Here is a 22,312-nt window from a genome sequence, read left to right on the forward strand (position 1 = left end):
CTAAGCTAATTGTAGCAAAAATAATATATAAAACTGTTTCACTAATTGCACTGACGTGTGGTCTCTCTGACACAAAAGAAACGAATGAGTAAGCAGTTGTAAGGGAGCGCCACGGTTACCGGAAGGCGCTAGTGTTATATTTTTTAGCTCTGAACTTGTGGTCCATGACATAGAAGTAGTGATACTACCTTCGTAATCTCGAAGTGCGAGACACGAAGGATAATTTATATTTTTTGCATATGCAGCTAAAAAATCACTATTTTTGCTCAAAATATTATAAAATGAAATCCCTGAGTTTGGTATTTTTTCCATCATTGCTCTGGACAGTTCTTGCTCACATATTTTTTTGTAATCATCAAGCGGTTTGTGTTTTATAAGAGAAGACAATAACATATTATTGTTATTAGATAGAGGTGTATTTCGACTTCTTAACTTTACAATATGTTTAATAATGCATTTTTTATTTTCCGAACTACTGTTTTCATCACTACCATTAACACTACCAGCAACACCTCTAGTAACATTAACAAGAGCTGCAGTAACACCACGAATAATACTACTATTAGTAATCGTAATAACTCTACTAACACCACCACCAACATGATGAAGCGTGCTACCACGGTTACTACGTGAAATATATTTACGAATATCAAGACCATTTATGTCTGCATCATTATCTAGGAGAATATCCAATTTACTTTTATTCATTGGATTGCCAGGTAAATGACGTAAATACTCTCTCAAGATAGTAGACGTTAAATGAGTTCCGTTATACGAACTCATTGGAACCATTAGAACCAAACAAAGTGGAGTATTTCCATATTTATTTTTAGCATTAATATCTGCTCCATAATCTAACAATAATTGCAAAATATCATTGTTGCAGGCCTCTACTGCGTGATGGATTGGAGCTGATCTGTCTTCATCATATTCATTGACATCCGCACCAATTTCTAATAATAATGAGACCATTTCAAAGTTGTTTTTCTTGACAGCCGTATGCAGTAATGACTGATCATATTTTTTTCCAAAATTTTTGTGCTTAACGATAAGTTTTACGATCTCAATATTGTCGTACTCAACTGCTAACTTAATTGGTGATATATTGTTATTACTTATTTTAGCGCCGTGTTCCAGAAGAATTTTGAAAATTTTCGTGTTGTTGTTCATGGCGGCTATCTGAAGAAGTGGCAGGACTTCACGATCGCTGTTAACTTTTGCATTATTCTGCAATGAATATGCAACTATTTCTACTTGATTTTTTTCAACGGTAGCAGTAAGTAGTTGATACCCATCATCCCACAATGAACAGGATGATAAACCAAATTCCTCTATTATGTCTCTTACTTTTTGCGTATTTCCTTGTTTTATTGAATGCATCATGTCGTAATATTTTTCCAAGTCATCCATGATTAATTGATTTATATTTAACTTCTCGGCACTTAACTATTTTTTATTTTTTATTATTGAAAACTGCGAGTAACTTACGAACGCAACTATTGTCAACTAACGCACAAGTGTACTTGTAATTTTAACCAGCGTGACTTGTAATAAGATGGAGTGTGAAGACAGAATATTTAAGGGTGGGCCGCACCTAACAAAATCCTGAATTTAAGAATTCTAATTACTTTTTGAATATATATGGGACTCGGATGATGAAAATCTTCCGAGGAAGTTCGTCTTCTGCTCTTAGTCGGGAGCTAATAAAATTGCTGTTATGATAATTATTTAATAAATAATTAGAATTTATAAATTCAGGACTTCGTTAGGTGCGGCCCAGCCTTAAGCCCAATTTTCATGAATTTGTATGAGTGAATGTAGTGGATGTGAGACAATTTGTAAATTTTAAATAAATGAATTTAATAACTGAAATATTTAAATTTTGTTCTACTGATATTCTATTTGTTTATTCAAAAATTGGAAATTGACAATCGTCAGCTGTATTCACACTCATTATGTATGGAGACTATATACAAGAGACCGAACTCGTATGGCTTTGGAGGCTCTGGAGCTCGAATCCAAGACAGAAACGGTCATTTAGCGTTATAATCATCAAGCCTTTATTTAGAAAAATATTTAAAAAAGAGAGAGAGGTAAGATTTCATCATAAGGAGTAAACACCCTAATAGCCACTTTGTATTGAAATTGATGGTAATTTGATGTTGAAATTACTTGAAATCTGCTGCCCGAATCTGCAGACAATTTCACGGCAAAAGTTGAAAATAAAAATTTGCGGTTGATTTTTCTTCAATTTAAAGGTAAACTTTTACGAAAAAAAAACAGTCGGTACTACCCTGTTGAAACAAACTCATAGATTCTCATAAAAAAAACATATTTTTCTATGAGACTTTATGAGCTACAAAATTTTCTATGAGAAACGAAAAATTTGCTCATAAAACTCTTTATGAGAATTTGTGGGTTTTTATTTTGTTCATTATCTTAAGCGATATATCTTATACAATTTTCATGGGAATAAATGAGAATTTTTATGTTATGAGATACTATAAGTTAAATCGTCAGAAACTTCTATAAGATTAAATATAGATAATTTCTTTATGAGTTTTTATAAGTATTTACTACTTTACTCTTAATGAGAGTTTATACAGAATATCCTGATACGTAAAAGTCTCTCAAATTCTCATCAATTCTACTTATGTAAAAACACCTACGAGTTTTATGAGTTTGAATGGGACTTTATCTAAAGTTGAATTCTCTTAAAAAATTTTAGAGTATTTATAAGATTTTATAAGACATGTCCGAAGAGTAATAAATGCAAAAATTTTAAAAGATTTAATGGGTAATTTCAGTGCCAAATACACATCAATTTCTCATAAAAATATATTTATGTGGTTACTTGAATTATGAGTTTCTAAGAGACTTATCTAACAAGAAATTTCTCTTAAATTACTATTCAAATGTTCAAGTAAATAAAAAGTTCCTACATGATTATTAACTATATTATTTCTACTTAACAAATTTGAAAGAATTATAATAAATTTTATTTCTTCATGTCGAAATTGTCATCTTATGAGATCCGATGAAAACTTGGTATATATGATAATGACATAAATTTCTCATAAAATCTATTTTTCGAAAACGGTAGATTTATGAGATTCGATGAGACTTTTTTAAAAACCAGTAACTCTCAGAAAATCTTTTACTGTTAGTGGATTTGTTGTGGTCAACTATTGAAAAATATGAAGCTTAATGACATCCCTTATTAAAAGGATCGATTTAAATCGATTAGAAAAAAAAATTTTTAAATAATTTTTAAAAAAATGTTTTTACTCACGTAATGTTTGAAGATTTTACATAAAGAAAAATTAATATATCTACACGGAGAGAAATTAATTATTGTATCTACAGAACAAATATTGTAATTTTAACTATCTAAAATGGTAATAACATTTTTCAGTGGTTATACTGATTAGTATTTCTATTGAAAATGATAACAGTTACAATTGATGATGGTAACGGTTACTATCGAAGATGCTAATTGTAATTATTAAAAATTATAATTGTTACAATCGATGATGGTAACTATTACCATTCAAAGTTGTAAAAATTCTTAACTAAGAATGTGTGTGTGCATGAGTGTGCGCGTGTGTGTGTGTGTGCGGGTAGGTGTGCGGGTAACTGTGCGCATGTGTGCGGGTAAGTGTGCGCATGTGTGCGGATAAGTGTGTGTATGTGTGCGGGTAAGTGTGCGCACCCGTGTGTATGTATATGTGTGCGAACCCGTGCGTAGGTGTGTGTGTGTTTGTGTGCATATATATATATATATATGTGTGTGTGTGTGTGTGTGTGTGTGTGTGTGTGTGTGTGTGTGTGTGTGAAATTAATCACTTCCCCAGTTAAACAAATCACACACAGACAAGCGTCAGACTATAACGTTTATATTTTAATTTTTTATTAGCTTAGATGATCATCAATATTTAGGCTGATAGTAACCATTACCATCAGGTTATTAAGAATTACGATTTTTTATAATAGAAGTAATTATTTAATATAATAACAGTTATAATTTCTGGTTATCATAAATAATTGTAAACTTTACCATATAGATGGTAGATACTACCATTCAGATTGTTTATTTAATAATTTAAATGATATTATCAATCATATAATTCAGTTTAAAAATTGTACTATAACTTGATGGTAACTTTTACCATAAAATTCTCTCCGTGTAAAAGCCTATTAATGTTGAATGATATGTTATAACCGCTTAAAACAATAAGACAAACTATTCCCGTATTGATCCTCATAGTGACATTGCAGTTGATTACTCATACGTTCTCGTATAATAATAAGTCAAAAATGCCTTTCCATCTTATTAATTCATTCAAAATCGCTTAAAATTATAGAAAGATTAAGGATTTGCATATAAAACCTCATAGCAAAATTTTAGTCGATTATTCATACGTTCACATCTAATTATAAGACGAAAATCCCTTTCAATCTCATAAATTAATAAAATTAAAAGGAAATTTAGTCTTATAATGAAATCAGAACGTATAATTAAGTAACTACAATCTTCCTATGAGGTTTTATGTGGAAATAGTTGATATCGCTATATCATTTCAAGCGATTTTGAATGAATTTATAAGATTACACGGTATTTTCGTCTCATAATTTACTGAGATGGTATGATAAAATAACTGCAATGTTTTTATAAGATTTTAATGGATATACTGTAACGGGGTAAAAACTTAAATCTTCAACTTTAAATCAACCTGATTTCCCGCGGTTGATTAATTACCCATAGTACCCCATATGCGTTACTATTTTATCGACTTGTCGCCGGGCGCGCCAATTCAAGGGGCTCGTCCCCAAGACCCAATAAGGAAATAAGTTGGAGTGGTGGATTTTCCGATAAGGGCCGAATGATCGCGAACTGGCGGAACAGTTGGACGGGTGACCGCACGGGAACTATTGCGAAGGATTACGAGGTGGACAGTAACGAGCGACGGGAAAACGGAAATCGGCAGGAAGGCTGAAGGATTAAGGACGCCACGTTCATTTTGGAAAAAAAATTAAAAAGAGGTAAATAAATCGTCGGCAGGAGGCCACAATTTATTGAACAATTAATTAAATAATAATTAAGTGATTCGTGGGCAGTCGCCATTTCCGATTTGATTGTATTAAAATATAAATTCTCGGCAAGAAGGCCAGAATTCAGTATAAATTAACACGCGGTCCGTCTGATAATTTCTCGGCAGGAGGGCCAGAAATTGTAAATAATAAATCTAGTCATTAAAGAATTGTTATATAATAAATTAAGCAATTTTATTTAATTAGATAAAAATTAAGTTACAACAGTTTTACAAAAGGAAAATTAAAAGTGCGGTGAAAATAGTGATAACGATAAAACTGTAATTAAATAAAATTTATTAGTAATGGAAATCAGTTCTTGTTGTGAAATTCGGCTATTAACGTGAAAACTAGTAAATGAATTAAATAAGATAGCGTCAGTCGTTGGCGTCAGTTTTTCAGCGTCACAAAATTCTTTACTCAAAAACAAAAAATTTTTTCCTATCGTCACATGAATTTAAAAATGCAACAAAAAAGGGCTTTTTATGGTTTTTTGGGAAATCAAGCGCTTAAACGAAAATATTGTGGAAATCGATAATGTTAACTGTGCATTTCACAGTTCAATATGTCCACAAAAACCCTACAAAGAGCCAGATCAATCCAACCAGCCGTTTATTTGTTTCACTCGATCAAATTTTTGAAAAAATTAAAGGATCACGTTTTTTGCTCTGAAAAGCTCATAATCTTTAACAAGATGAAAAAAACGAATTTTTCGGAGCTTTGTCTACAATTTTATTGCAGACAGTGCTTAAATTTCCAAAAAAGAAAAAATTTTTTTCTACGCCCGAAGACCAAAAAACAAAAATTTAAAAAATTTGAAAATATTTTTGTCGCTGGTTTTTCTAAGATTACTGTAAAACCGCTGACGCTAAATAATTTTGAAGTTCTAATCCAAAAAGTAGACACTTCAAGCTACAATTTCCTTTTTTTTTATTTCTTGTACGACCATTTCTCTCAAAGTTAGGGCCTGTTGAAAATCACCCAAAAATTTGGAATTTTTTCTTGATCTTTTAATTTTTTCCATTAGTGTATATAAAAGGAAAGCGTATGTTTGTATTCATAAATTTTGATTCAGGCTTGCTTCACCTTATTTTCTTCTGAAGTTATCGATTTTCCGACGATTTTTCGATAAGATCTCGACTTTGTCGACTTGAATAAAATTTTTTTTGAACTTTTTTCATTTTAGTTTTAACTTATTTCAACTTATTCGTATTTCTTGGTCTTAGTTTGAACTTATTCGTCTTGACTTCGAGCACAATAGTCATTCACCCTGCTTATGACTTGCTGAATCAAGTCGAAAAAAATTTATTTGTTCACCTTACTTCTGCCTTAATATATAAATTTTATTTCACCTTAGTTTTAACTTTTTCGCCTTCTAATTTGGGTCGAATAAGTCTAAACCAAGTCAATATCGACTTGATTTTAATTTTTCGTATTTAATCATGACTAAACCAGTTGAGTCTAAACCAAGGCGAATAGTGAATGCATTTCATATCTTCGTAAAAAAAAGTCGAGTTTGTCTTGTGAAAAACGACTCCAAATTTCGACTTGGTAAACCAAGTCTAAATCAAGTTTTATTTTTGACCTGGGTGTCCAGCCTTTTCTTGATGACTACCCACTGCCACCCACTCATGGTTGTAGTGGTAGATAGCCCTTGGTATGCACTCGCAAGTAAGGGAGTTTGGTTACGGTGGGTGGAAGTGGGTAAATGTAGGTGGTAAAAATGTGTGATGGGATACTTCTGTCCTTTTTTTAACATATTTTACGCCTCATATAGACTCGATTACGAAAAAAGTATATATACGGGCAAAATTGAATATATGTCTCATATATGCGGCATATATTCATATTTGCCCGAATATAGACGGATATATAATTTTTCCGTGCGGGGAGATTGTGCTGAATGTCGTTAAGTGCGTTTCTTAGTGATTTTGTTGAATATTGAGAACTTTTCTAGAATATTCCAGATTCATCCAGAATCTTCGAGAATGTTTTCGAAATTTCCAGAATGATTTTGAAAGTTCTACAAAATATCCAAATACTTGAAAATATTAAAAATAATTTTTATTAATCCAGAATGTTCCAGATTATTCTATGAATTTCGAGATTGATCTGGAAAGCTCTAAAATAAATTTGAATTTATACATGATTTTAAATATTGAAAATATATTTTAATGGTTTCCAGATCATCCTAGAAATTTATAGAAAAATCCTGAACGTTCTGGACTGATTAAAATAATTTTCACATGATTTTAAAAATCTAAATATATTTTAGTACATTTCAGATCAATCTCGAAATTCATAGAATAATCCGGAACATTCTGGATTAATAAGAATTATTTTTAATATTTTTAAGTATTTTGATATGTTGTAGAACTTTTAAAATCCTTCTGGAAATTTCGAGAATAATCTTGAAGTTTCCGGATAGATCTGGAATATTCTAGAAAAGTTCTCAATATTCAACCAAGTCATTCATAAACGTACCTATTGACATTCAGCACAATTTCGAGTCTATATGAGGCGTTAAATGTGTTAAATAGAGGACAGAAGTACCCCATCACACATTTTTACCACCCACATTCACCCACTTCCACCCACCGTAACCAAACTCCCTTACTTGCGAGTGCATACCAAGGGCTATCTACCACTGCAACTATGAGCGAGTGGCAGTGGGTGGTCATGAAGAAAAGGCTGGACATACAAACATACACTTTCTTTTTATATGGGGTATTCCATGCCAAATCGACCACTTTTGAACCTTACCCCTTTAGATTTCGCTGAAAATTTTTTATCTTTTTCTACTCGATGAAAGACGTTTTCCAGAATTTTTTCAAATTTTTTTACCCAACCCAAAAAAAGTTATGAAGCTTTCAAAAAAATGGCTCTTTTATTTTCAAATAGCCATAACTCTCTCAAAAATTGACCTTTCGGGACGTTTTTTTTTTCAAAATTTTTGTTTTTAATTGAATTTTTTGAAAAAATAAATAAAAAAAATTTAACATGATCGCTTTTATGAAATAATCGCGTTATTTTGTATAAAATCGTTATTTTTTCGAAGTTCGTCGTTCTAAATTTTTTTTTTTTTTTCTCAAAAAAAACTTCAATCAATTCTACAATTATCTCCGTGTATCCCAGAGTAGGCCGATTTTTTTTTCTATTTTTTTCATAAATATTATTTATATAACATAATTAATGTAATTATATGATTTTAAGGTATTATATTCTCCATATATTGTCCGAATTTACCATTACAATGACTAGGATTAATGATTGATGCAGTTAACATTTAATGACTCAAAAATAATGCAACAAATTATTTATTAATTTCTTCTTTGGCGTTTAAATATTTTACAAATTCTGTATTCATTCGAGTTAGAAAAGTTTTTAACGCACAAACAACCATTTTTGTCGGGAATTACACAGTGTAATTATTAAGTTCCTACAATTACACTGTGTAATTCCCGACAAAAATGGTTGTTTGTGCGTTAAAAACTTTTTTAACTCGAATGAATACAGAATTTGTAAAATATTTAAACGCCAAAGAAGAAATTAATAAATAATTTGTTGCATTATTTTTGAGTCATTAAATGTTAACTGCATCAATCATTAATCCTAGTCATTGTAATGGTAAATTCGGACAATATATGGAGAATATAATACCTTAAAATCATATAATTACATTAATTATGTTATATAAATAATATTTATGAAAAAAATAGAAAAAAAAATCGGCCTACTCTGGGATACACGGAGATAATTGTAGAATTGATTGAAGTTTTTTTTGAGAAAAAAAAAAAAAAATTTAGAACGACGAACTTCGAAAAAATAACGATTTTATACAAAATAACGCGATTATTTCATAAAAGCGATCATGTTAAATTTTTTTTATTTATTTTTTCAAAAAATTCAATTAAAAACAAAAATTTTGAAAAAAAAAAACGTCCCGAAAGGTCAATTTTTGAGAGAGTTATGGCTATTTGAAAATAAAAGAGCCATTTTTTTGAAAGCTTCATAACTTTTTTTGGGTTGGGTAAAAAAATTTGAAAAAATTCTGGAAAACGTCTTTCATCGAGTAGAAAAAGATAAAAAATTTTCAGCGAAATCTAAAGGGGTAAGGTTCAAAAGTGGTCGATTTGGCATGGAATACACCATATATATCTATTGATTAATTAAGTTAAAAAAAATAAATACAATCGTCTTTTTCTCGCGTAATTTAAACGTAATTCGAATGATATAGATAAATCTATCTATCTCAATACTTGGCGATTAAAAAAAGTTTAAAGTATGAAAAGGCACAATGTAACTCAAGGCCTATCTAATGATGCCAATTTCAATAACATTAACTAATTTTATCATAGAGATATAGCGGGAACAAAATTTTCCTTATTTTCTTAATAATATAGATAATTAAATTTGAGTAGACAAAAGTTTTATTTAAAAATTATGATAGACATTTTTCTTACATATGATTTTTATAATAATATAATTAAAAATAACAACAACCCTGCTTTGACATTTGACGACAGTAGATCACTACCTCTGCGCTTCGCGTTCGAGGTGTGCAAAAGAGTTTATTGAGACTTCTGCAATCAGGGTTTCAAATAGCGCATTAAATTTATAATTGCATTAGTGCTTCAATTAAATTTTTTTTTTATATTTCATAATCCAAAAACAACAAATTAAGAATGTTTTTAAAATTTTTAATTTAAGTTGGAGAATTAAAAATTAATTTCGTATTATTATTCAATATAATTTCAATTACGGATTAAAAATTAAATTTTTAATTGCAAATATTCTCATTAAAGAATTCGCAACTCTGTCTGCAATGTATTCTGTTAAACTAATGAAGAACAATAGTAAATAAATGATTAATTTTTATAAATTTATTTCATTGTTACAAAAAGTGTAAATAAGTTTTTTTTATATTGATTAGTGTACTTGTATTAAATCAAGTCTGTTGTTATAGTTAGTTATTTTTTATACTTATTATATAAAATTATCCAATGAAGTTCATAACAACAAGATGAAGAATAATATGTGCGAATATAAAGTCAGCAAATCCACGTTCTGGGCTTATTCCATAGAATTGAGTTTTGTTTTGTGGGTTGACTTGTAGTCTCAAGCAAACTGCAATAAAATATAAATATATCATTATTTAAATACCGTACATATAAATTGTAATTGTTTACTATAAAGAAATTCATTAATGAAATTACTAATATATTATTTTTTATCCATCAGCTGTCGATACAGAATTTGTGAAAATTTAATCATCGAATAAATATCTTTACTACTGTAATTAATAAGTATACTTAAATTCAATATTCATTATTAAGGGGGATCACTAGTGTGACCGCCTGACAAAAAGATGATTTGCGGTAATTTTTTTAAAGAAACCTACTCCATGGAATGTTTTAATGTTTTAGGGATATAGTTGTGGACATACAGGGTGATCTAAAATTAGTTTTACACTGTGAGATTTATATTGAGGGGATAATTCTGAGCAGAAAGTTCCTGAACAATATTTCTTGATTTCGAATATTGTGGGAGTTAATAAATATTCAAAGTGGCCAATCAGAAACGAGCTTTAGAAATATAAAAAAATAAATAATAAGTTTGGTAGTGTTGCGTGTAGCTAAGTTCACATCTAATTGTTTTATATAGAATTTAATACAAATGTAAATAGTCATTTATTTTGAAACATTCGAATTGGTGAATAGCTAATATAACCATCCATAAAAAATTTTAGTCTAGAATTTTTTCTTGGTTTTAGTCTCGAGTTTTGTCTCGGTTTGAGATTTGAAATTTGTATTGATTTTTGTCTAGGATTTGTGTCGGATTCCGTCTTAATTTTAGTTTTGAATTTAGGTTCGATTTCAATTTACCGTTTGTCTTTAATTTTTTGTCTAAAATATTGTCTTGGTTTTAGTTTTGAGATTTGTCTTGGTTTGAGACTGAAATTTTGTCTAGTATTTTGTTTTGAATTTCGTCTAGATTTTAGTCTTAATTTTTGTTTCTATTTCAATTTAACGTTTTTTTTTTTGAATTTTTTGTCTAAAATAATGTTTTGGTTTTAGTCTTGGATTAAGTCGTGGTTACTGTCTAGAATTTCGTCTTAAATATTGTCTTGGTTTTAGTCTCGAGATTCGTCTTGGTTTGAGACTGAAATTTTGTCTAGTATTTTGTTTTGAATTTCGTCTTGATTTTAGTCTTGAATTTGGTTTCTATTTCAATTTAACGTTTTTTTGTTTTAATTTTTTGTCTAAAATAATGTTTTAGATTTAGTCTCGAATTTCGGGTTATTCACAACCTTCCAATGTTTCAAAAATAAAAGTCCCTCCACTGCTGCAGTGACCTATGTAGTCCATGAAATCAAAAAAACCAGAGTTTATTAAAGTAGAAGGTATTTCCCGTACGATGATCTTCGGACTGAGAAAAAAAATTGAAATTTCGTAAAATGTAATTTTGAAAAATGTATTTTCGAGAACCGATGAGCGGCTATTCTTCAGGTGGCTGTAACTCAAAGGAACTAATTGAGATGCACTTTAATTTTTTGTATATTATTTTTAAAAGTATAGACAATCGAACTAAGAAAATATAAAATTTAATTTTTCAAAATTTCACACTAGTGGTCCCTCTTAATTTAAAATTGAAATAAATATTCAAATACTTAATAATAAAATAATAAATTAATCAATCTTTCGAGAAAAAAATCTATGTATTGAGGTTAATGTTATTTGTAAGATTTAAAATTAAGGATATATCGATATATGGTGATAATAAATAAATAATAACTTGCCTGCTAAAATAAAACATGATACACATGAAATGAATCCACTTAAAAAACTATTAAATGGAAATGTGCCAACCAGGCAACAATATACAAATTGTATGACACCGGTTAGTAAAATGTATAGCAAATAACAATCAATTATTTTGAGTTTCTTCGGTGTACTTTTTTTGTACTCGTTATAAAATTTCTTCAGCACTGCTACAACCGACATTTTTACGAGTATTTTATTTTTTAAATAATTTTTATATCAATGATTATTTTCTTTAATTTTTTTGTGTATGATTGACGCGTGGCAAATCGAAACACCAGCAACTATCAACGACAATAAATAAGTGTGAGAGATATGTAGAGACATTCATGGAGTATGGAGTCATGTAGAGGGAATACTTTATGAAAAATTTTTGTTTATTTTCTTTATTGAATGTCGGTAATATGAAATGTATTTAAATATTTGTATCGATTACCACCAAAAATATTATAGAATTGGCAGCAAGTTGATGAGAACCGCAGCAACATGTAACCAAGTTGGCCGCAAAAATTTGCATAAGTTGATGACAACTTTCTGAGGAAGTTGGTGGCAAAAGTTGATATCTATTAGTTGATGTAAAATTGACGTCAATTTTCACAGAAATCTGCCTTCGAATTGCGGCTCTTCACTGGCGCCAAGTTTCCCAGAAAGTTGGCGGTAACTTGAAACCAAAAGTTGCAAAAGCTAGAGTTGTCGACAACTTGTCGTCAAGTTGGTCGCAAAGTTATCAATACTCTGATAGCCACACCTTTGCTCAGTAAGTTTTGGACTGAAAAATTTACGGCTAACTTAACGACAAGTTTCTGGTAAGCCTCGGCTGGATAATACTTGCGTGCCAGTTGATGCAAATCTACTGCCGTCATCTGAATGTAATTTGACAGAAGAACTTGCCGTCAATTTCAAGTGAAACTTTCAATCAACTTAACGTCATTGTCTGACAGTAACGCTTGTAGTCAAATTGAATTCAAGTTTACAGACAATTTACTGTCAACTTAAAGGTAACTGCTTGCTCTCCAACATTTTCCTTTATATTGGCTTCAGAATACGGCAGTAACTTGAAGTTAACTTGTGGATAAGGTGGCTATCAGGGCAGGGTACCAACTTTTTGACGAGCAATAGTAGGTAATCGCTAGGTTGCAACAGTAGATAATCGCTAATTTTCTGGGAAAGTTGATAACAAATTACAAAGGTGTTGTCATTTTGACCGCAACTAATTGACATCAGCTTTCTGACCAGAAAATCCGACCATCGAAGCATGTTAAATTAAAGGTTAAGTTAAATCACGTCATAAAAAACCCTGTTAACTAGACTTTCTGGTCAGAAAGTTGGTGTCAATTAGTTGCGATCAAATTGACGACAAGTTGTTGACAACTTCAAGCTATTATAATTATTAACTACAAGTTGTTACCGACTTATCTATAAACTTGGCAACAATCTACCGTCGCGAATTGTCGCCAACTTTCTAGGAAAATTGATGTCAACTTTCCGTGAACCAAAGGAATGCCAACTCTTGCCACCAACTCTCTCAAAAAATAGGCGTTTAGTTGTCGTCAACTCATGGAAATGCCAATTTTTATAACCAGCTTGGGGACAAGTTGCAGCAGTAGGTCGTCGTTTACTTGACGTCAACTTGGCTATCAGGGAATTCCCTGATAGCCAAAGTTTCTGATCAGAAAGTTGGTGTACATGAGTTGCAACCAACTTGACGACAAGTTTTCGACAACTTTCAGCTTGTATAACTGTTGACTACAAGTTGGCTACAAGTTGCGGTCAACAGTTACACGAGCTAAAAGTTATCAACACATTTCTCGGAAAGTTGTCGTCAACTTATGGAAGTGCTAACTTTTGCCGCCAACTTGGCTATCAGGGAATCTACAGAGACAAAAATGTCCTATAGTTGTTCGTAAGGGTCTCAAGTCGGAGAAAGTCAAGGAAGGTAAAAGTGCAATCAAATAGTGCAGTGTAGCACGGAACTGAAAAATTTTGAACTTTATAATTAAATCAAGCATAATTTATACCTATGGTATACACTTATAATTTATGAAGGCTTAAATAACACCTAAATAAGCGATTATATCTTTAATCCGCCAACAAGAGCCGTAGTTGATCAAAAAGAGAAGAGAGGATAACTCTATTTCGCGTAAAACTTATTGTTGCTTACTTTCATTTATCAACATAAACATTTATCGAGATAATTCAACGTTAGTATTATAGATGGCACCACCAGTTCTTAAAATTTCAATTTTTCCTTATTTTCGAACTTGATCACTGGCCAGGCATGGGTTCGAATCCCAGTGATTGCCGAAAGAATTTTTCACAAAAACGGTGTGAGATCTTTCGGCCCTGGGATTCATCCTGTCGCCGACGTTGGAATTTGACTGATTAAAAAATGAATTTGAATTTGATATGAAAGTTGTATTTGACTGTGGCCGGATATGGGATTACCCGAGGCCTAATAATATATATACACCTTAAAAAAAAAAGTTACCTTCAATCAATAGGGATTGAGAAAGTTGATCTTTATGCCATTTGCTGAGAAAAATTACAAACAAAGTGATGATGAAAAGTATTAGTTTAGCATTATCAGTGTCTTTAATATTTTTTTTTTTAAATAAAATAAATTTTCGAGATGTCTTCATCAAAAGTATCGCTTTGTATTTGCGGCTGTTCAAATATGCCGTATAAAAATAATACACAGGTGAAATTATATCGTTTCCCCGAACTTTCACTGAACACCGCGTGGATAACCTTCAAACGTCAAAAATACTTACGATAATTGTAACACTGTAAACACTGGTTTGGGCGACAACTATGCAAAGATGCTATAACAAAGCTCAAAGAAATCGACTTTGAGCTTACGAAACCTGTCCAATCGGAATGTCTTGTCACTAATGTTTCTGGTTAACGAAAAATTAAGCTATCGAACTTTTGGATTATTGGAAATTTGGGTAATTGGTAGTATTGGTAATTGAAATTACTGATGATCGGGATTTTAGGTGATTGAAAATTTGGGTCATCGGGATTATGAGTAATTGATAATTCAAGTAATAGGGATCTGGGTTATTGGGATATGTCCTATTGGTTACTTTTCCAATTAGAATCAGTCCAATGGACGTCGTCCCGAATATAGGAATCTCAGTAGTCTGCATTTATCCGTAGACTTCCTTACAAGTATTTAGCTTGTATTTACAATTTCACTTGAATTTTATCCTTGCTAATTTTTCACAAACCAATTTCCATTAATTAACTCAAGTCTTAAAAATCTATTTACTAACCGTAGTAAAATATTCAACACACCCAGTTTAACTGTTTTTTTTTTTTATCAAGTTTAATAAACTATAATCGATATATATATATATATATATATATATATATATATATATATATATATATATATATATATATATATATATATATATATATATATATGTATTTTTATGTTTATTTTTGAGTCAAATAAGGTTTTATCATAATCTTCATTTATGTTTCGGATGAAGAATCAAGTTGATTGTAATTAGATTATCAGATAATAAATTAATAAATAATTAAGTAGTATCGTTATGCTTCAGTTGCAATGTTAAGTTACCGTTATACAGATGTTCCAAAAGATTTAAACCAGTGCTTTTTCGTAGGCGGATGTAATGCAATTTTTTTTTTTTTTATACAGAATTAGTAAATTATTATTGTCGAGTCAGTATATTATATTAAAGCTATACAATATATAAATAAATTGAGGATGAATAGTAATTTTTTTTTTCAATTTTTTTTTCGTTACCATAAGAATAACATATAAATATTCATACATCCTGGTCTCAGAATTGGTGGATTGGAAAATAATTCCGTTCGTGTGAACGGGAAAAGGTCCACCCAATATCTTATTTCACTTAATTTTTTTTTTCCATTTATTAAATATTTACTGGCACTATTGTTATCATTATAATTGTGATAACTCCCCTCGTGAAAAAAAATTTATAAAACAAATATATGTTAAAATGTAAAAGAAATAGGTTTTTTTTACATAAAATAAGGGAGACCGGGGCGCTACGGCCCCTAGGACACGACGGCCCCCCTCAAAAATTTTGTAAATTTTTTTTTTTTTCCATTCTCAGTCAAATCATGATACTTCCGATGTTTTAAAGATATTTTAAGCTGGTCTGCGATATCGGGGGCATAATGGACTACCTAAAAAGAAATTTGCTACAGAAAAAAACTAAAATGAATTTGAAAAATTTATTGATTAAAGATCTTTTAAGCCAACAGATTATATTGTGTTTAAAATAAAAAAATAAAAATTTCAATAAAACTGGTTACATCAGCTAAATAAATTGTTTTTCTAATAAATTTGAAGTCCATGGGATTATAAAGGTACGGAAATAGTATATTCGTAGTTAACATCTTTTTTTTCAATAAAAAACATAAATTATTATTAACACAAAAATTTTTTTTGTTTTTTTTTGGAGGGGGTCCGTCGTGTCCTAGGAAAAATTTTTTTTTTGAGTTTTGGTAAAACCTTAATGGATTTGCTTAAGAAAGGACCAAATTAGGTTGACCTATAGATTAAAAGCCATAAGAAATAATTACCGGCTTAAAGGGGCCGTCGTGCCCCGGTCTCCCCCATGTATAAAATATATATTTTTAGTAGCTAACTTTTGACCGATTTTCGTATATATTTTATATATCTTAAATATAATTTAAATATATTAAAAATAGAATTATGATAATATAAAAAATATTTTTTTAATTTAATCAAAAACATAAAAAAATATAATAAAATTATATATTTTCATACATGTCTGTTTTATATATTCTAAGATATATTTTTAATATACATATTTTTCTAATTTTTTTTCATAGGGGTCGAATATAGTTTATTTGCAATAATATTTGTCTACAACAATACAGAGGTGAGTTTCCGGAAATTTAATGCGCATTTACGGTGAAACGGTACACTTAACCTGAGTCGGTTGGTGTGCACAATTTTTACGGGGTCATGGTAGTGCATTCAGATATTTTTTCTGATCGACATAGATATGCTATACATCATGTGTTGTATATTATCCGCATCTCTTTACATACACTAGTATATTATATATTGTATATTTACATGTGTATATGTATGCATATGCGTATGTATCCTCCCTCAAAATCAGCGACAGCTACAGATCGTAATCAAACGGAAAAAAATCTCGGTGGACTGCACATGCAATGTCCATAAATTAACTGTTATTATTTTAGTATGCGATGTTTTAGCAGGCATACATTTATACATGTATATATTACACACATAACTCATCTCTCTTCTATATCTATCTATAATAAAATGTTAATTTTACTTCACCAATACGGATGTTATGTATTAGTAAATATATTTGTAGAGTTTTTTAAAATCAATCGAAGGTGCGGTCTATACTTTTAAGTACCGTTATAAAATTACAATATATTTAAGGTTAAGAATACAAATACAATCGGCTTTTAATTTATATACTTCGTTTTCGTCGGTTAAAATTCTGTTGATTAGTATCAACAATTGTTGACTTAGTCGGAAATGTCGATCACAATATTTTTTTTTTATTTCATTAAATTTGATAGATATTAATCAATATTTATTGAATTTATTTAAATAATTAAGGGGGGCTACTAATAGTGTGATCGCCTGAAAAAAGATAGTTTTTGGGAATGTTTTATGGATATATTTGTGGAGATACAATCAATACAAGATAAAATTATTGGACCAAAAAGATGAAAATTTAGCGAGTTATTCACAATCCTAGGGCTCCAAAAAAAAATCCCCCCACTGCAGTGATAGTGACTTTCTTAGTCCATGAAATCTAAAAAACCAAAAATATTGTTAAATTAAAAGGTATTTCCCGTAGGATAACCTTTGAGCTAGAAAAAAAGAAGTTGAAATAACAAAATGGCCGAGTTAAAAAAAAAAATTTCAAATTTTGAGCGAAAATTTAATTTGATTTTGGCCTGCCGATAAGTGGCTGCTCTTCAGATTGCTATAACTCAAAAAAACTGTTCTAGATATGCACTCGAAATTGTACACAAAAAAAAAATCTTGACTTGATAACAAAAAAATTTTTCAGCGGATGGAAGGAAAACCGAAAATTTCTTGAACGAAGTAAAATAATTTCTTGAATTTTAAATCTTGAATTAAGAAAAAAATTCTTAAGCCAATACATATTTCATACTTGGTCCAATAATAGAATTACTTGTTTTAAAAACTTACATTTCTTAGTATAATAAACATTTTTCTTAACCTAAGTATGTTACTTACTTAAACCAAGAAATAAAAATATTTGGTTCAAGAAAGTTGTACACTTAATTAAAGAACTATGATGTCTTAAACAATAAACCGTAAGAACTCGAACTAAAAATAAGGAGAATCGGTTTAAAAAATTCAAACTCTTGGTTTGAGTACAGTGTACTTTTTCTGACCAATCACACGAAAAATCTCAAACCAAGATTACTAGAGTCTCAAGGCAAGAAAGTTTTGTCTTGGATTCACTCATAGGTGTTACCTCCTTTGCACCCTAAGGAATGAATACTCCTTACTATCTCTTTCTCACACTAGCGCAACAAATGGATTTTGAGTCCAAATTTTTATTTTAAATAAATTAAAAATAAAATAACTAAATTAGAGTATTATAATAAATTAATCAATCAATGTGTTTTTTAGCTCGATAAATTTATTTGCTCAATTAAAGAAATTCATTTCTTGGCTGAAAATTTTTTTTTTTTTGAGACAAAAAAAAAATTTCTTGGCCCAAGAAAGTTTGTTCTTGGTTTAAAAAATTATATTTCACGGTTCAAAAACTTTTTCGTTTCAGCTCAAGACATTTTTTCTTGACTCAAAAACGTAACAATCTTCAGCCAAGAAAAAAATTTCGAAGACGTTTTATTTCTTGGTTCAAGATTTCTTTCTTTTCTGTGTAATATGTTATTTTTAAAGGTATAGACAATCGAAATAAACCAAAAAAAAATTAATTTTTTCAAAATTTCATACTAGTGGTCCCTATTAGTTGAAAGTTTAGGATTCTTTATAAATATAATTTAAAAAATTGTTTTTCGTCATTTATATTTTTAGTTAAATCGTAATTAGACAAGGTTTAAAGTCCGTTTATAATTATCTTTGTAATTATACTGTTTGTTACAATAACAACTTATTTTTACTTGAGGCCAGCAATAGCTTCCGCTTACATACATGTAGTATAACATATAAAAGATGGTAGTTGTACTAATTTCTTTTAGATAACAAAATAGTTCTAAATGTCTTTGAGTAGACTCTTTATTTAAAAATATCTGTAGAAAAGTTTTTTTAAGGTTTGTTAATTTTTATTTCCAAACTTATATTCGTACCGTTAAAATATTTTTTATGAACTTTTAGTTGAAATAATAAGTTTAGATAATGTTTAATTTTCGATTTGAGGTTGAACTAAATTTTTATTGAGAAATTTTCAAACCGCAAGAACAATTATTGTGTCACTAACGCGAACTCTTTCGATGATACGATTTTTTAATTATAAGTAGAAACTAAATAGTCGGGTAATTGTAAAACGATGTCTAATTGTTGAAAAAATTTATCACGTTGCACGTTCTCAAATTTTACGGAATAAGATAAATATATAAACGTGTAATTTCACTATTCAGAACCAAAATTTGGACACAAGCAGTGACGTAAAATGCGAAATTTTACTAATAACATCTAATTTTCTTTCAACATATCGCGTGCCAAAAGGTAAAAGGGTGCATAAATTTTTTTTTCATCGCCAATCGATTAGTAAACATTTTCTACGCTTGAAAATCAAACATTGTTTTCCCAAAGGTAAAAAGCCGCATGTCTTTGATTATGCGCCCTTTTAGCTTTAGGAATCCAAAAATTTTGTGACCAAAAGCTAAAAGGGCGTATAAATTTTTTTTCTGAAAAAATTGTTAAAAAGCCTAGCCAAAGTCTAAAAATGAAAGAAAAATAAAATGCTGCAGTCAAAAATGTGTATTCTAACTTATACGTTCTTTTCATATCAAAATTTTATATTTTTTATAATCGTTATGAAAATTATATTTAATTAAAAATTTGATATTGCACAACTCGAATGCGAAGCGGCGAGGTTGTGCTTTATAACGGACCTGTCAAGGTCACTTGACTTTTCCTCATTAAACTGTATACACTGGTCACAAAAATTAAGGGATAGAAAAAAAATCCGAAATTTTTAGGTGATTTTCAACATGCTGTAACTTGGGGCAAAATGGTCGTATAAGAAAACTAAAAAAAAACGAATTGTAGCCTCAAGTTTCTAGTTTTCAGATCTGGACCTCAAAATTTTTTATCATGTACGGTTCCGGAGTAATCATAGGAAACCAACAAAAAAAAATTTTCAAAATTTTTGCTGGTCTTTCAATACCTCTATGGGCGTCAATAAATTTTTTTGGATAATCCGACCGTATGACTTTTCTAGGAAATTTTGTGCCCTTCAATTTGGCGGCCTGAAAAAGTCTCTACGACAATTTGGCGTCGAGTTATCATTGATCAAAGCAAAAAAGTCCATTTTGGCTTTGATAATCAATAACTCCGGATGTATTGGTCGTACGGAGAATGGAAGCAGGGTTTTGAAAACTGGAAAACATTCTCTATAAGGCAAAATTAGTAGCATTTGATAAAAAAATTTTTTTTAAAGCGATATTGTTTAGTAAAAAACAGGTCAAAATTCACAAATTTAAGGATATTCGGAAATCTTGCTATAACTTTGGATATAACGGATAAACAAAGGATATCTTCGTCTTTTTTTCAACCTCAAAGTGTCCTGAAAAAACCCTAGAAATTTCAAATCGCTGCGATTTTTCTTTCTTAGTGCCCCGAAGCTTTAAATTTATCGATTTTGTCAAAAATCACCATAATTGGTAGTTTCTCGATATTTGTTCATTTTTTCGATTTGAAAATGTTTTTTTTTACCGATAATCTTCATTTCTTTGATCAAAATGATTGATTATCGAAAAAAATTGAAAAAACAATTTTTTTTTTTTCAATTTTTTTCGATAATAGATCATTTTGATCAAAGAAAGAAAGATTATCGGTAAAAAAAACATTGAGTCATATTCTATGATGAATAAAGATTAGATTTCAATGATAAAAAATATTAATTTATTTAAAACCGTAAGATGGACGGAGGAGTGAAAGGGTTCACATTTTGGGCACAGGAACTTATAACAACTTAAACTTTTCAGACTTAGAAAAATTTTAAGTTTCGAGACTGAAAAGATTACGGTGCTAAAAAAAAACAATTTTCGAACGCAAATTTAACGATATATATGTAGATCATATCGAAAAAATGTAATATTTTAACACCGAAATTTTTTCTAAGTCCCGATTTTAGTTTGATTAAGTACCAAATAATATTTGATTCAACTAGTTAGTATTTGTTGTGACTACTAAACTTTTCTTGTAGCGATAACTAAAATCAAATAACAAAATAATTTTGATGACTTCAACTATTTTTTTAAAGTCATCTAAACAATAAATAGTTCCAGAAACTATTTAAATTTATTACACCAACTAAATTAAAATAGTTGTCTCTTTTTAGTTGTGGCAACTACTGAGATTTCTCGCAGTGAACGAATGAACTGATTTTGATGGTTGAGGTGGCATTCGACGCGACTTATAAAGCTTTAGAGCCCAGTTGATTTTGGAATCAATCCATCGAGCACATTAAAAGTTATCCAAAAAAAACATTTTTGAAAAAATTTTATTTTTGGAATATCTCTGAACGGGCCCTACCGATCAAGCTCAATTTTCTCACAGCTTTAAGATATTGACAAGCCGCGCCGAATGACACCTTAAAGTTCAATATCGGTTCATCCGTTCAAAAGATACAGGTATTTACATACTTACGTACACATACATACACTCGGACATCATTTTGAAATTAGTCAGAATATCTTCCTAGGAGCTCAAAACGTCGATATCTGATGAAAATTCGATTTTCGTAAACCAGACCGAAACCAATAACTTCCCGAATTTTTGAAAATTTTCAATTTTCTTAGCGGGAAGTTAAAAATGTATCCACACATAATAAGTTGTGAAAAATAACCTCTTTATTTCACGAATTTTGTGTGTGTGCAATTAAATCAATGTATTCACACATAAAAGGGTGTGAAACGTAGCGCCCTTTTTTCACGAATTTTGTGTGTGCAGTTACAAAAATATACCCACACACAAAAAACGTATGGAAAATAACGCTTGTTTTTCATGAATTTTGTGTGTGTGCAATTAAAAGAATATACCCATACATAAAAAAATGTCAAAAATTGCACTAGGTCCCTAAACCCTGTCGGGGCTTTGCCCCTGGACCCCCTTATTGAGATACTCTTTTTTCACGGAAGAAAAAAAAAAAAAAATTTTT

At 30.0% G+C, this 22,312-nt stretch overlaps 2 protein-coding genes across 2 annotated transcripts; both read right to left on the bottom strand.

Moving 5' to 3' along the window:
• On the bottom strand, positions 1 to 1,410 carry LOC130672855 (ankyrin-1-like). The gene has a single exon (XM_057477624.1). It carries the CDS (start codon positions 1,408 to 1,410, stop codon positions 1 to 3), a length of 1,410 nt encoding a protein of 469 aa, XP_057333607.1.
• An 8,093-nt stretch (positions 1,411 to 9,503) lies between these two features.
• Positions 9,504 to 12,113, bottom strand: LOC130675270 (dolichyl-diphosphooligosaccharide--protein glycosyltransferase subunit DAD1). The gene is made up of 2 exons (XM_057480822.1): positions 11,891 to 12,113; positions 9,504 to 10,218 (listed from the first exon to the last, which is right to left on the bottom strand). The coding sequence occupies exons 1-2, from the start codon at positions 12,093 to 12,095 to the stop codon at positions 10,088 to 10,090; spliced, it is 336 nt and encodes a 111-aa protein (XP_057336805.1). The 5' UTR covers positions 12,096 to 12,113; the 3' UTR covers positions 9,504 to 10,087.
• Positions 12,114 to 22,312: the final 10,199 nt, after the last annotated feature.

Source organism: Microplitis mediator, chromosome 1 (genome assembly GCF_029852145.1).
Source record: "Microplitis mediator isolate UGA2020A chromosome 1, iyMicMedi2.1, whole genome shotgun sequence".
Lineage (NCBI taxonomy): Eukaryota > Metazoa > Arthropoda > Insecta > Hymenoptera > Braconidae > Microplitis > Microplitis mediator.